The sequence below is a fragment of the Martes martes genome, assembly GCF_963455335.1.
Source record: "Martes martes genome assembly, chromosome: 9".
Lineage (NCBI taxonomy): Eukaryota > Metazoa > Chordata > Mammalia > Carnivora > Mustelidae > Martes > Martes martes.
Genome location: NC_137896.1, coordinates 28,075,551 through 28,089,004, shown reverse-complemented (window position 1 = coordinate 28,089,004; position 13,454 = coordinate 28,075,551). Strand labels below are relative to the sequence as shown.

At 45.2% G+C, this 13,454-nt stretch overlaps 1 protein-coding gene across 1 annotated transcript in view; it reads right to left on the bottom strand.

Moving 5' to 3' along the window:
• Positions 1–508: 508 nt before the first annotated feature.
• The window catches only part of TMC2 (transmembrane channel like 2), a gene marked incomplete at both ends in the record, with an annotated part of 62,207 nt that continues 49,261 nt past the window's right edge, over positions 509–13,454 (bottom strand). Inside the window, 4 exons of the mRNA XM_080813612.1 lie at positions 509–726; positions 3,400–3,517; positions 4,370–4,448; positions 7,291–7,416. Coding sequence (XP_080669738.1) covers positions 509–726; positions 3,400–3,517; positions 4,370–4,448; positions 7,291–7,416 — 541 coding nt within the window. The remainder of the gene's footprint in view (positions 727–3,399; positions 3,518–4,369; positions 4,449–7,290; positions 7,417–13,454) is intronic.

Sequence of the window (13,454 nt, the reverse complement as noted above, 5' to 3'; positions counted from 1 at the left end):
CTTTCATTTAAACCACCTCATCTCCTTTGGATAGAGGTGATGGTCAGGAATGGGGGCTGCTATGTCTCACATCTTCCTCCCAGTTAGTAAGGTTAGCAGAAACCGGTGTCCCAAAATGGCGGCCATGAAAAAAAAGTCTATGGTGGTGATTGTGGCCCCGCCCCCTCCACCCAAATTCTGGAGCTGAGGGAACCACAGTGAGTGTAAGGTCCAGAGCTGCCTGAACCAAGATACTGGCAACGGCAGTTTATGGGGAGTGAGGAGAGAATCAGCTTCCCTGCAGAGTGGACGAAACCATTGTCCTCCCATTGCGGTAGCCAATGAGTGCCTGAGAGTAAATAATTGAAATTCCCACAATGACAGGTGAGAGAACATGTGTGTGTGTGTGTGTGTGTGTGTGTGTGTGTGTAGAGAGAGAGAGAGAGGAACAGAGAATATCTTTTTAGGTGTATGAGCTGGTGGGGCTGATGGATCAGCCCAAGAATGGTGCTTGTGTGAGTCCCAGCTGTCAGTGGGAAGGTCTCTGAGCACTCTTTCCAGAGGCTGACCTCCAAGGATGAGTCTGAGGCCGAGCAGGGCCAGAATCTGGTCTGATACCAGTAAGCCGAGCTCCAGAGAGGTGCCCGGAGGCAGGCAGTGTGGTCCCGCTGGCAGAACTGGAGGTCCCAGGATCCTGGACCTTCTTGTCTGGGGTCTGGTTTTGGCTGGCAGGGTGAGATGTGGTACCTGGAAAAGGAACCAAGATAAGAATGAGGATGTGGGGGAATCTGTTTCAGTTTCCTGGTATCCAACAGGAGCCCTCTGGAGCTGCCCTGCTGTGTGTGTGTATCAGTCCCATTTGTGAAGTGAGAATGGTCAGATGGCCCTGGGTGTCTGGGGGCACCTTGGCCTGGCCTTGGCATAAACAGATTTGTTGGAAGAATATGGTCTGGGGCTGGAGAGCTAGGTTTTGAACACTGGCCTTATGCTGGACTCTCTGAGCCTTGGTTTTCTGGAGTACAAACCTGGGACAACAGGAACATATGATGCTGGCAGGGGCTGTGTGACCTGCATGGAATCATATCCAGCTTCCAGCGCTCCCGTTTACTTGTCTCCTTCCCTTCCCCTAACTCTGGCCTCAGGGTGATTACTGGCTGGCTCTTCACCAACTCAGTTCCTGCGACACAGAAATGGACTAGGTTTCCCTGGTGGGTGAATGTGGCCTGTGACTGAAGTCCAGGCTTTGACGTGCCCCACTTCCTCCCTGCTCCTCCCCCTTGCGCCTGTCTGGGGTAGGTGGAGTCACCAGGTGGAAGGAGCCAGCATCCTTGCAGCAGCATCCCTTGAGAAGAAAGTCGCTGTCAAGTGGAAACACACAATTTAGACTTTACGTTGAGTGAGAAGTCAACTTTCGTTGTGCTTGAGTCATTCATTACTTGTTTGGGCCTATTTGTTATAGTAACTGGTATCATTCTAGCGACTACTTAGAGAAGTGAAGCTAAGTGAGGGCAGCCATGGAGGCCACTGGTGGCCATCTTCCCAGGCTTTCCCCCATGGCCTAGTCCCACTGATGTGTTCAGATCACACTAATTTAAAAAAATCAAACACTGCAGTACCGAGGTAAGCAGTACAAAATCAAAAGAACGTTGGATCCGTACTAAAAACTCACATTTGGAGAGGGGCAAACTTCAAAGTAGCAGCCTAGTAGAGCAAGGCGGGGAAGAAATGTGTCAGGGAGATGGGCACATTGGGGCTGTGGGGTCGTGAGCCGACCACTGTCAAACCAGTGTAAGTTCCTCGGTTTCTCATAGAAAACATTTTGTACACCTATTGTTTTCCTTCCATATTTAAGCCTATCGGTGTTCAAATAGGTCCATTCCATTTTCTCATTTTTGTTGGTGATACTACAGTATAACATTGCATGTACTCCATTTCCTGCCCTATGTGGGACAATTAGGTGATTTCAACTATTTTCTTCAGTGTCACGATAAGCTGCTAGCCAGTCGCTCGTCTACGTTTCAACCCTGAACCTGTCTTGGAGAGCATTGAAAGACTGCTAGCCGATCTGAGCAACAAGAAGGTCTGTATCTTCGAAATGCCTTCCATTTATTTTGGGAGAATCTCTAGGGACAGGTTCTATTGTGACACAGACTTCTAGTATCCTTTCTGCAACATCCACCTGTTTACTTGCTACCAACCATTCAGTAGTAATTCATTACTATTCCAATGTCAATACTGATACTGACAAGTATTCCAATACCAACGCAGGGTTTGCCAGGGATGCAAAAGTTTCCTGACCTGCTTCCACAGCCACTTCCGTCACGGTTGGACCTCAAGAATGAAAAATGCGCCAACAGAGGACATTCGCCTTGCAGGGAGATAATGCTGTGCGGTTTAAATTCTTTGTTTCTGTTTTTTGTGGTCTTATATGTCATAAAGTCATCAAATAAATAATACAATTTCTGCATTAAAAATTCGAACTCCTGAACTGTCAGCCATTTCTTGTGCATCTTATTCACTTCCGGCATCAGAGGTCAAAATCACAGCACGCTGATGTGGTTTAATTTTACAATAGGGACAAGCTTTCAGACATGGGGTCACCTAGGAAATGGTCTCTTTTGGTTTGACATTTCCTCTCTCAAGGTGGAGATGGTCTGTGACCAATCCCTATTGAAGTCCTATGTCACTTTCTTTGGAACACATGTGGTCATTTCTCATCCTTTCATTCTAGATATTCCAGTGTTTCTCTTTTTTTAAGAGAATACAAATTGGTTCCAGTAGGAGTAGCAGCTGCCTGATTCAAATCTGTTTTTCCTTCTAAAGGAAACATTCAAGACAACATAGAGAACAAATACCTCCTCCATCCCCAGGTGACTGTGACCCCCTGTCAGCCAACCCTCAGGGCATTTTAGAGGCATCTGGGTAGGACACCAGCAGTGCCCCTCCATTGAGTTAAAGAGCCAGATAGAAAGAGGATATCGGAGGGGGACTTTCAGACTCAAGAGAGAAAGTGAAGAAGACGAAATCGTTTCAGAAAAGAAGGCTCACTTGTGGCGAAAGTCAAGAGTCACCGTAGAAAATGCAGTGAGAGACTTGGTGGGTAGAGGTGAGGGAGATAGCCCCAGGGGAGAAGTGGAGATGCTTCTCCATGTCACAGACGCCCCTCCCAGCTCACAGTCATGGGTTCTATCTCTGTGTGCCAAGCCTCTGTGAAGCTCGCCTCTTGCAGAATCTCATCTCATTCTCCCCATCACATGAGGTAGGACCTATGACCCATTCTTAGCTTAATGTGCCCAACTTCGCACAGCTAATTATCAGAATTCTGACTTCATCCCAGTTCCATCTGATTTCTCAGCTGATGTTCTATACACACTCCCATGTGGCCCCATGAAGAAGGAATCGTCATGAAATAGAATTTACCTTCTTTGGTGAGTTGGAGCTGGGTGGTATTTTTGGAGGTGTCTTTAGCTGTGTTCTCTGAATCTTGGGCTGTGGTTCTGCCTTTGACAGATTTGTGGCTCTTCTCAACTTCACGGAGCTGCAGGAAAAGAATGAATGGTTCTCAGGGAAATGGGCGTTTGAGGATCAGAGCCCACGATGGCGAGGTCTAGGGGACAAGGGCTCCATCTTCGGTTTTTGGTAACTACCTTAAATTGCCAGGTCTTGGTTCTTGCCGCTGGTTGGACAGGGGAGCCCAAGATTTAGCTTTGCACTGCATTTGAAGGGACATCTGGCCAGGGGAGGACAGAAACCCTGCCAATCCTACATTTCAAGGTTCTCTGTATCTGGGCAGGAGGACAGTGAGGTTAACAGAGGGAGATGCAGAGGGGGAGCTGGCTGCGAGGCAGATGAGATTGGTTCCAGAAGAGGGAGCAAGGAGCAAGGAGGGCTTAGAGTCGGGTGGGGTCTGCCCTTCACCGCTTTTGGGACGGGTTGGGTCCTGGGAGAGACAAGAGAGCAGTCAGAACTCAGCTGGTGGGGAGAGAGGCTGTCTGTGTGCAGCCGGGGGCTTAAGAGACCTCTTAGGCTGTGTGCACAAGCACTATGTCATTCTGACAATATTTTCTCTAGTATTTATGGTATTAGTTTTAATCTATACATATTACTGGGGGTACTGGTTTTACTATGTATGAACATTGCTTGAGTCCATTGAATTTCTCCTGTTCTTTAACAACCTCTCCAAATTTAAGCCATCATTATTGTGTGCCCCCCGAATAACCTCAAAATAGAAATGCATGTTGTTCAATCTTACAAGGCTTCCTATAACACAGATACTTTGGGATCTGGTTTGGAAGGAAGCCATTTAGCTAATACAACTGGGCTCACAGAGCAAATTAGCAAAAACCAAAATCATGACATCTTTTCAAATGAAAACTCCCGACAGACTTACTGCTTGAATTTTCTTTCTCAGCTGGGCATTAGCTCGGGAAAGGCTTTTGGAAACTGAGTTCAGGTAGTAGATGGCCAGGCTGCAAGAGAAAAGTGAGCCTCCTGTGATAAGGCAGTCTTGGAAAATGACAGGAGCTGGACCCCTTCTGGAGGAATCAAAGCAGGCTTCCTGGAGTATGTTGCCTCTGGGCAGGGTGGGGAGATTAAGCTCCCGACTTAATGAGGAGAAGGTTCTGGACACCCTATTTTCTATTTTATTAAAAGTGGAAATGCCATACACATTTTAAGCTCTCAGAGTTCTCAGTAAATGTTGGCTAAGGGAATCATTCTTCTTGGAAATCTGAATAGGTGGGGGAGGAGCAGGGGTTCTTGAAAGCAGAAGAAGCTGCTTATACTTCCTGGGGAGCTGCCCTGGGTCAGGCTCTGTGTCATGCGTGTCCCACTCTATATCTGCGGTTTTCACGGAAACCCCATGAAGTTGAAAGGATGTCTCCCATCTTTCTAAATCAGTCTCCTAGAACTCAGAGAGGTTAAGTACTTTGTGGAAGGTTACCCCACCTATCAGTACTTGTTGGAGCCAACATTTAAAGCCAAAGCTCCTTCTCCAGTCATCAAGGGCTAAGAGAGGAAGGTCTGGGTGCTAGGTGCCTGCTCCAAGTTTGCCTAGAAGCACAAGTGCAGAAGGCCTGGAGGTCCCTGCTTAGGGAGCACTGATGGGGATGTCTGGTCCTGGGCTAGTTTTCAGAGTCCAGCTCCCATTGGGTGTCCTTTGAAGCTTCCCTTTCACAGGACCTAAGGTCAAGGGCTGTGACCCAGGTGCACCACCTGAGAGGGGAGGGGCCACAAAAGCCAAGGTACCACATGGATTGGGTGCCTCACCATCCCGTTACTTGGGATCTTTTGAGGTTCATCCTTCTTTGTCATTTTTCTCCATAGATTTCAAGTCTTAGCTGCTCCAGCTTGGGTCTTCTAAGCCTTCCTCTCAGGGCGGGGCCACCCAGAGACAATTCATTGAGTCCATGAGCTCTCTTCAGCCAGAGAGGAGGAATCCCGTTGTGTTTAGGGCAGAGTGTGGGTCAGAGGCTATCACATGAGCCCCCGGCAGCAGAGACTCAGGGGGAGTCAGGGAGGACAGTGGGAGGCAGCAGGACCTATTTTGTAAGGCTCCTACCCTGAAGGCCAGACCTCACCTTCTCTCCTAACTAACCACCCATCTATTAGGGAGGAACTGGAGGTCGGAGAGGAGGAAATGCTCATGGGTGGCTGTGTCCCTCCATTCCCAAATTCAGCATTTCCCTTTGCTGCCTGCAAGTGGTCAGGTCTGGGTTCCAGAATTTCCTCAGGCATTCAAGGGGGTAGTACAGGTGGTCACTATCATGCCAGTCCGTTCTTAGGCCACAACTAGGAGCAGAAGATGTTCCAGTCAAAGATGTAAGGAAATACACCTATTTGGGGGAACAATTTAGCACTCTCTAGAAGGATTGGGGAAACACATACCTATGACTCTGCACTTCTACTTCCAGAGGTCTGTCCAAGAGAAGCCCTCACACATCTGCACAAGGACCACATTTGCAATAGCAAAAAAGTTGGAAACCTAACCACCTCTCTGCAGAGGGACAGAGAAACTGTGGTTTAATCACACTGCAGAGCAGAGTAGAGCCGTTCTTAGAGGAGTAGAGCTCCTGGATCCACATGGATACATTCCCCAAACATAATGTTGAGTGAGAAAGTGAACCATTCCTGAAAAAATTTAAAGCCCAGAAAAGGACAGCACACCTGTGGCATGAAAACACCCAACTACATGTGGAAATGATCACAATGAATTCCTACAGTGGTTACTTTTGGGGAGGGAAGAAGAGAGCTGGGTTGGGAGAGGGCTTGAAGTGTGTCTGTAATATTTTATTTCTTGTGAAGGACAGATTGGTGCAAATAATGCAAACTAGTAACATCTGTTTACTCTTGTGATCCTGTTCATGTTGTCTGTACTTTTCTGTATGTTAGGAATATTTCACAATTAAAAAAAAACGCATGCCAAAATGGGTTTTTTGTAAAGAAAAAACACCCTAATATTTTCACTAGTACATTTTCGATGACCATAATTCAAATTCAGGAGTCTCACTTCCCACCTTCTTCTTTTCTTTCTTCCCTTGCTACTTCCTTGAATGTGTGTTATTTGCCTCTTCTGCCCTAGGCCTGGGGCTGGTGTTGGGGGCCCAGAGATCATCCAACCTACTCACCATTCTCTCGGATTTCTCAGTCTTTGGTGGGAGGGAGAGTGGGGAATGAGCCAAAGGTTCCAGTGCACCCAGGGACAGGCTAAATCAGACCCTCTGCTTTCTCAGAGACCCAGAGCCCAGATGTCTTTGATATTTCTAAGGGGTGTTTAGAAGAGTGTTACAGATACTGGCAGTGGCCATCCATATTCCTTGGGCCCCGTCTTTCCGTGTGCTCCCTGAAAGACTTACGACTAGCAGTTCCTTCACCTCTGTGCCTGGAGCTTCCCTTCCTTCCCCTGCAGAAACCCTTCGACCCAGGAATGCAGCTGACCCAGACTGCCAGGGAACTAACCCACCCTGCTCCCCTTTTAGATTTCCCAGTCCAACCCACCAGTGAGCGGTGGGTGCTGGTCTACAGATGCCCCACCCCTGACCCTTGAGCCAGATAAATCTGCGACCCACTCTTTCCCAGTGTTCCCCAGCAGGATTAAAGTCATCCCAGTGGTAATGACCTTGCTGTCCCCTTCCCCATCTCACTTCCTTCCCTCGCTCCCCAGTGAACTATTTGCCTTTGCATCTTTGTCTCAGGATCTGCTTCTGGGAAATGCAGATTAAGGAAGAGGGTTGGGGATGGGGGGAAAAGGACCTGTCTGGGAAGTCTCAAGTGTAAGGGGAAGGTTGCCAGGAGGCAGAGCCCCTAACTTACAACATCAGCAGGATGGCTGGGATGATCAGGCCCGGGTTGGCGAGGAAAGCAAAGATCTTGCCCAGGAAGGTTGGAAAATCATTTTCAATCGTCTCTTGGATGACATCATACATTCTGTTTTTCCCACTGTGAAGAAGAGAGAACACATGACAGCTCACTATATGAAGCTTGTGTGGCGAACACAGCTGTGTCCGTGTCCCCGTGGGTCCCAAGCTGCCACTCACCACTGCTTTCCCAGAAGAACCAGAGCTCTGCTCCAAAGGGACTGCACTTAAAACATGCCCCACGAGGGGCGCCTGGGTGGCTCAGTGGGTTAAAGCCTCTGCCTTCAGCTCAGGTCATGATCCCAGGGTCCTGGGATTGAGCCCTGCATCAGGCTCCCTGGGAGCCTGCTTCCTCCTCTCTCTGCCTACCTCTCTGCCTACTTGTGATCTCTGTCTGTCAAATAAATAAATAAAATCTTTAAAAAAAAACAAACATGCCCCACGAGGGGCTGCCATTTGGCTCTGTCTTATAGCTGGTCAGCCCCCCGGCCAACGTCATGTCCTTGGAACCTCAGAACTTCTCAACCTGCATGGGTCTCCTGGGTCTGACATCTTCCTCAGCAAGATGAACATGGGTTTTATACTCTACTCTCCTGGGAGAAAATTGCCTGCCAGATGGTTTTAAGATCAACATGGAGCTCCCTTTGGGCCCCCAGGGAAGGAAAGAGTTCTCCAGAGGCTAATGTGGGAGACAACCTCATGGGGCCGCTCAGAAATATCTACAATTTGTCTTCAGATGAGTTTCAGGAGATTGGATCACCTAGGACAGGCTCCTGGACAGGTCACAGTGGTAATTTTGATTTTTTTCAAATACCCAAGAACTATTATGCAGAATGACTTCCACAAATGCCTGCCCAGAGACTACGGTCCCTTGCTGGCGATGGTTAATCTTTTCAGGGCCAAGAAATGGACTTTAGGGCTTGAAATCTGGTTCAAATCCTTGCTCCTTCATCTATTAGCTGTGGGACACATGGGATAATTTACTTATTCTCTATCTGCCTGTTTCTCTCAGTTCCCTCACTCTCCCCATTAGAGCTGTGTTGTTCAGTGTAGCTATTAAAAAAAAAAAAGAATAAAATAAAAATTGATTTAAAAGTTAATTAAAATTAAGTAAAATTAAAAATTCAGTTTTTTAGTCTCACATTTCAAGTATGCTCAGTAGTCATGGAACTAGTAGCTACTATTTTTGAAGAGTAGATATGGAATTTTTTTTCATCACATAGAAAGTTCTATCGGACAGTGCTGTAGAGATTTGATATCTTTGGCCAAGATACTGAAAATTTCTCTGCCCTAGTTTCCTCATCTGTATAATATAGCATAATGATGATACAGTATAATATGGTATTATGAATAGAATAATTGTATTTGCCTCAGAGAATTGTTTAGAAGGTGTAGATACAACTTTATATAAAACACTATGTATGGGGTCATCAAATGGTAAGTGCCCTCCAATATGTTGCAGCCAGAAGCTTCATCTTTCTCTTCTGTAAAGTATTGATCAAAGGATTGATCAAATAATGGCCCATGGGCCAGATTTGGCTTATGACTTGTTTTCCTATGGCCTGAAAACAAAGAATGGTTTTCATGTATTTCGGTGGTTGGGGGGGGAAAAAAAGAAGAATATTTTGTGATATATAAAAATTGAAGTAGGAAATTCAAACTTTAGCATCACTAAGTAAAATATTATTGGAACACAGCCATGCCTGTTTCTTTATATATGGTCTGTAGTCGTTTTTGTGCTCTAATGGCCGACAAGAAATAGTTGTGTCAGAGACCATTCATGGCCATCTCAACGCTTAGCGCTTTTAAGTGCCATGCGTATCATATTATGACATTTAATTAATTCATTTTTTATTCTTATTTGTGCGTACCTGTCATGTAAAAACAAGAAAAGTGAATTTCACCTGTTATGCTTTTAAGTCACAGTTAAGTATTCACTGGGTTGACACCAAGGTGTTGGCAGGGCTGCACCCCCTTCAGAGGGAGGTGCTAGAGGAGAATCTGTTTCCTCGCTTTTTTCCCAGCATCTCATGCTTTATTCCTGGCATTCCTTGGCTCATGGCCCCTTCCTCCATTTTCAAAGCTGGTAACACCTCTCCTTCCATGGTGACATCACTTTCTGTTCTTCTGTAGTCAAATATCCCTGCGCCTCCCTCTTATAAGGACACTTGTGACTTAGGGCTCATCTGGATAATCCAGGATAATCTCTCCACCTCAAGATCCTTAACTTAATCACATTGGCGAAGGTCACTTTGCTGTGTAAAGTAAGGTCCACAGGTTCCAGGGATGAGAAGCAAATATCTTCAGGAGCCATTATTCAGTCCACCACCTTATGCTCTCTAGTCTTTGAAGATTCATGTTCATCTCACCTGCAAAATACGTTCATCGCCATCCATGTATCCCCCAAAGTTGCAACCCATTAGAGCATCAACCCACAGTCCAAAATCTCATCTAAATATCATCAGCGCAAAAGTCCCAAATCTCACCATCTAAATTACATATAGGTGAGACCTTGGGTATGATCCATCTTGGGGCAAAATTCATCTCTCTATGGACCCATAAAACTAGAAAATGAGTTATTTACTCCCAAAATACACTGGTGTGTCAGCCCTAAGATAACAGTAAAAGATGGCAGTGTTACTGCTCATATGACATTCTTAAATATCTGGTGGGTCTTCCATGTATGTCGTGGGAATTCAGTCCATTAGACAAGAGGGTCCCACACAGATCTTTACTGGAGAATTCTATCTCTATGCTTGCCTTCTGCTGAGATGGTTGAGAGGATCCCAGTCACAAGCTTAAAAAAATCCTCTGTGTGAATGAATATTTAGGTTTTTTGATCCCTCAGAGGCACTCGCAAAAGTTGCTCAGCCTGCCCCTTGTTTTTTTTTTTTTTTCTTTAGAGCATGCTTTCCTGACAGTAAATCGCTTTGCAGTGTCTTTTGCAATCTGGACAGGCTGAGAATTTCCCAAATCATCAGGTTCTGGTTCCTTTTGGCTTATCAGTTCTTTTCTCAATTTGTCTCTTTCCTCTCACATTTTAGTAGAAGCAGCAGGACAAAACCAGGTTGCACCTTCAATACTTTGCTTAGAAATCTCCCTAGCCAAACATCCAAGTTCATTATTTGCAGATTCAGATTTCCATATACCTGTAGGACATCATTCAGCTAAGCTTTCTGTTGTCTATATAGCAAGGACTCCCCTTTCCTCCACTTCCCCAAATCACGTTCCTCACTGACCATTGGTGAAGTGATTAAATTGTATTTGATAGCAGGAGCTGAAGAAGTGTATCTGGAGGAAATAAACTTGCTTAAGACTTGGAGAATTTCCAGCAAAAGCAGCTGCTTGAAGAGTTGAGGACATTTAGAACAAGTGTGTATTCCAAGAGAGGTAAATGATGTCATGTGGTTTTCTTTGGCTCTTGATGAGTCAGTAGATGTTACTGATGCTGTTCAGTTGTTTAACTGAGGAATGAATGCCAAGTTTGAAGGGACTGAAGAACTGATTTCTATGAATACACCATGTGGAACAAATATGGATGAAATTTTCTCAAAGAAGTTGAGAATACGTTAATTCAGTACAACTGAATGGAATGGAATTTGGTACAACTGATGTGGGATTTGCTATGACGTGCTACAGTTGACAATGGTCAAAATATATATAGGGCAGAAGAAGGCTTAGCTGGACAAATTTATGAAGCTTGTGAAATTTTAGGTGTGGACAGACTATGGTTATTCACTGTCTTATTCATCAGTGGGTAATTTGCAGAAAATATGTGAATCTATCATGTGCTACTGCAATCAATCAATAATGTCAATAGTGAATTTCATCTGCTCTCATAAGTTAATCATTTTCCGAACTGTACATTTTGTCAGAAATGGAAACTGAGGATTCTGGCTTGCCCAATGCATAGCAGTTCAATGGCTTAGCAAAAGTAAAGCTTTATGGGAATTTTTCTTCTAGGGTAGGAGATGTGTTGTCATGTCTGGTACAATGATGGACTGTACTGCTCTCTAAGAAGTAAAACTGACGTTGATGACAAGGGACAGTAACTTTGAGCCCCTGTTATGTGAGATATTATCATTGCCTTCCCCTCAAGAACTCCATTCTTTTCATTGGTAGACCTATATTACAAAAATTATCTTGAGTTTATATATTTATATATATAATATATATATATTTTTTATATATATATTATATATATATCTTGAGTTTATATATTTATATATATATTTTATATATATATATTTATAAAAATATCTTGAGTTTTGTCAATAATATAAACTTTGTGGCCATTTGTTTCTCTAATTATAGAAGTATTTACATAATATTCTTGATTTTTTTCTCCTGATTTCCGAGCTGAACATATTTATTGTCAGGCTCTTGCCAGAAAAAGGTAGCTGAGCCCTGGTGTAGATGATGCTTCCCACCTCATAGCCTTGTTAGGTGTACCAACTACCCCCAACTTGGGCAGGGCTCAGGCTTCACAAACTTGTATATACACCTTACCATGGAAATTAGCACCCTCCTTTAAGTGTTTTGCAAATAACACACTAAATCCTCATAACAACACTAGGACAGAAGCACGACAATTATTTCCATGTTATAGGCAATCAACTTGTGGTGGAGGGAGTTGAGTAACTTCTCGAGATGACCCAGCTAGCAACTGACTGAGCTGACTCTAGAGTTAGGGGGTTGAGAATTTTTTCTTCTGGGAACAGCTAATAATAAAAATTTTAGGCTTTGTGAACCAGATGGTCTCTGTTGACATGACTCCATTGAGCTGTTGTAGTGAGAAATCTGTGGTGACAGATTATATGTAAGCAAATGGGTGTGGCTGTGCTCCAATGAAACTGTGTTTACAAAAACTCTATGTCTCACCCGTTGATGTTGTCTGTTTGGATCTGGTTGAAACCCCAAGTCCCTCCAGGTAAAAGTGAATTTTTGTGATGTGAAGGGTCTAGTTTGAACACTGACCATAAACTAGGCATTCTCTTCTAGACACTGGATATAAGGCAGTGAGAAAGGAAGCAAAAATCACACGCTCCTGGGGCTTATGTCCTGGTGAAGGAGATAGACAATAAACATGATAAACAAGCAAAAAACTTGGACTGTTGGATGTTGATCAGGAGATACAATAAGCAGAAACAATGATAAGAAGAGTGTATGTGTGACATTTTAGTTAGGCTCTCCAGGGAAGTTCTCACTGAGAAGATGGCCTTTGACAAAACACCTGAAGCAAGTGAGAGAGAGAACAGCTGTTGAAGTATCTGAGGAATGAACTAACTGTTGGTGAGTTTTGATGAGAAGGGTGACAGGAAGGCAGTGGCAGCCATGTTTCCTTCTGAGTTCCGTTTTCAGGTTCATTTCCCTGCTCTCTGGCTATAGGCGGTCAGGGCCTCTCAGGGTAGCAGACGAAGCAAGGGTGGGGCAGAGGGCAAGGGCCAGGCATGGCTTAGGCCTGCCCATCGGCCTCCTTTCTGGCGGCAGGTAGGCAGCCTGAACAAAGGAGCACTGGCATTTGTATCTAGAGCTCAGCCCTCCAAACCTTGCTTAGGAAGACGTCAAGAGAGGGTTCTACCATTCCTATCATGTGGCTCTCCCTTCAGCCTGGCATCCCAGGCCTTCTACAGCTCAGCAAATTCTTCTTCTCTAGATCTAGTCACCCCACAACCCCATTCCTTCCACCCGAACCTCTGTGCAGCCAGATCTCACTCTGCCACGAGCACGTCACTAATGCCTCTGAGCATCACAGCACTCACGGCGGGTGGGGGAGGTACACACCACAGGGCTTTAGCTACATAAGTCCCTTCTAGATGGAAAAGTACCAGGGCAGCATTTCCCCATGTGTTGATTCACTATGGTAGGCCCAGAGCCAGGACCAGAGTGAGCTGGGTCAGGCCCTGGGATGCACAACGGAAGGAGCTACTCACTCGTAGTGTCATGCAAGCTCAGAATCGGTGCCTCACCCACCTCACCCCACTCCCGGCCCTGGACGAGTGTTCCATGAAGAGTCTGTGGTCAAGAAGGACAGAAATGCTGGCTTGCACACATTATCTTATTGCATGATTCTTCTGATCCATTAATAAAGAGTGTGCCCCAAGCATTTTTAAGTGAGAA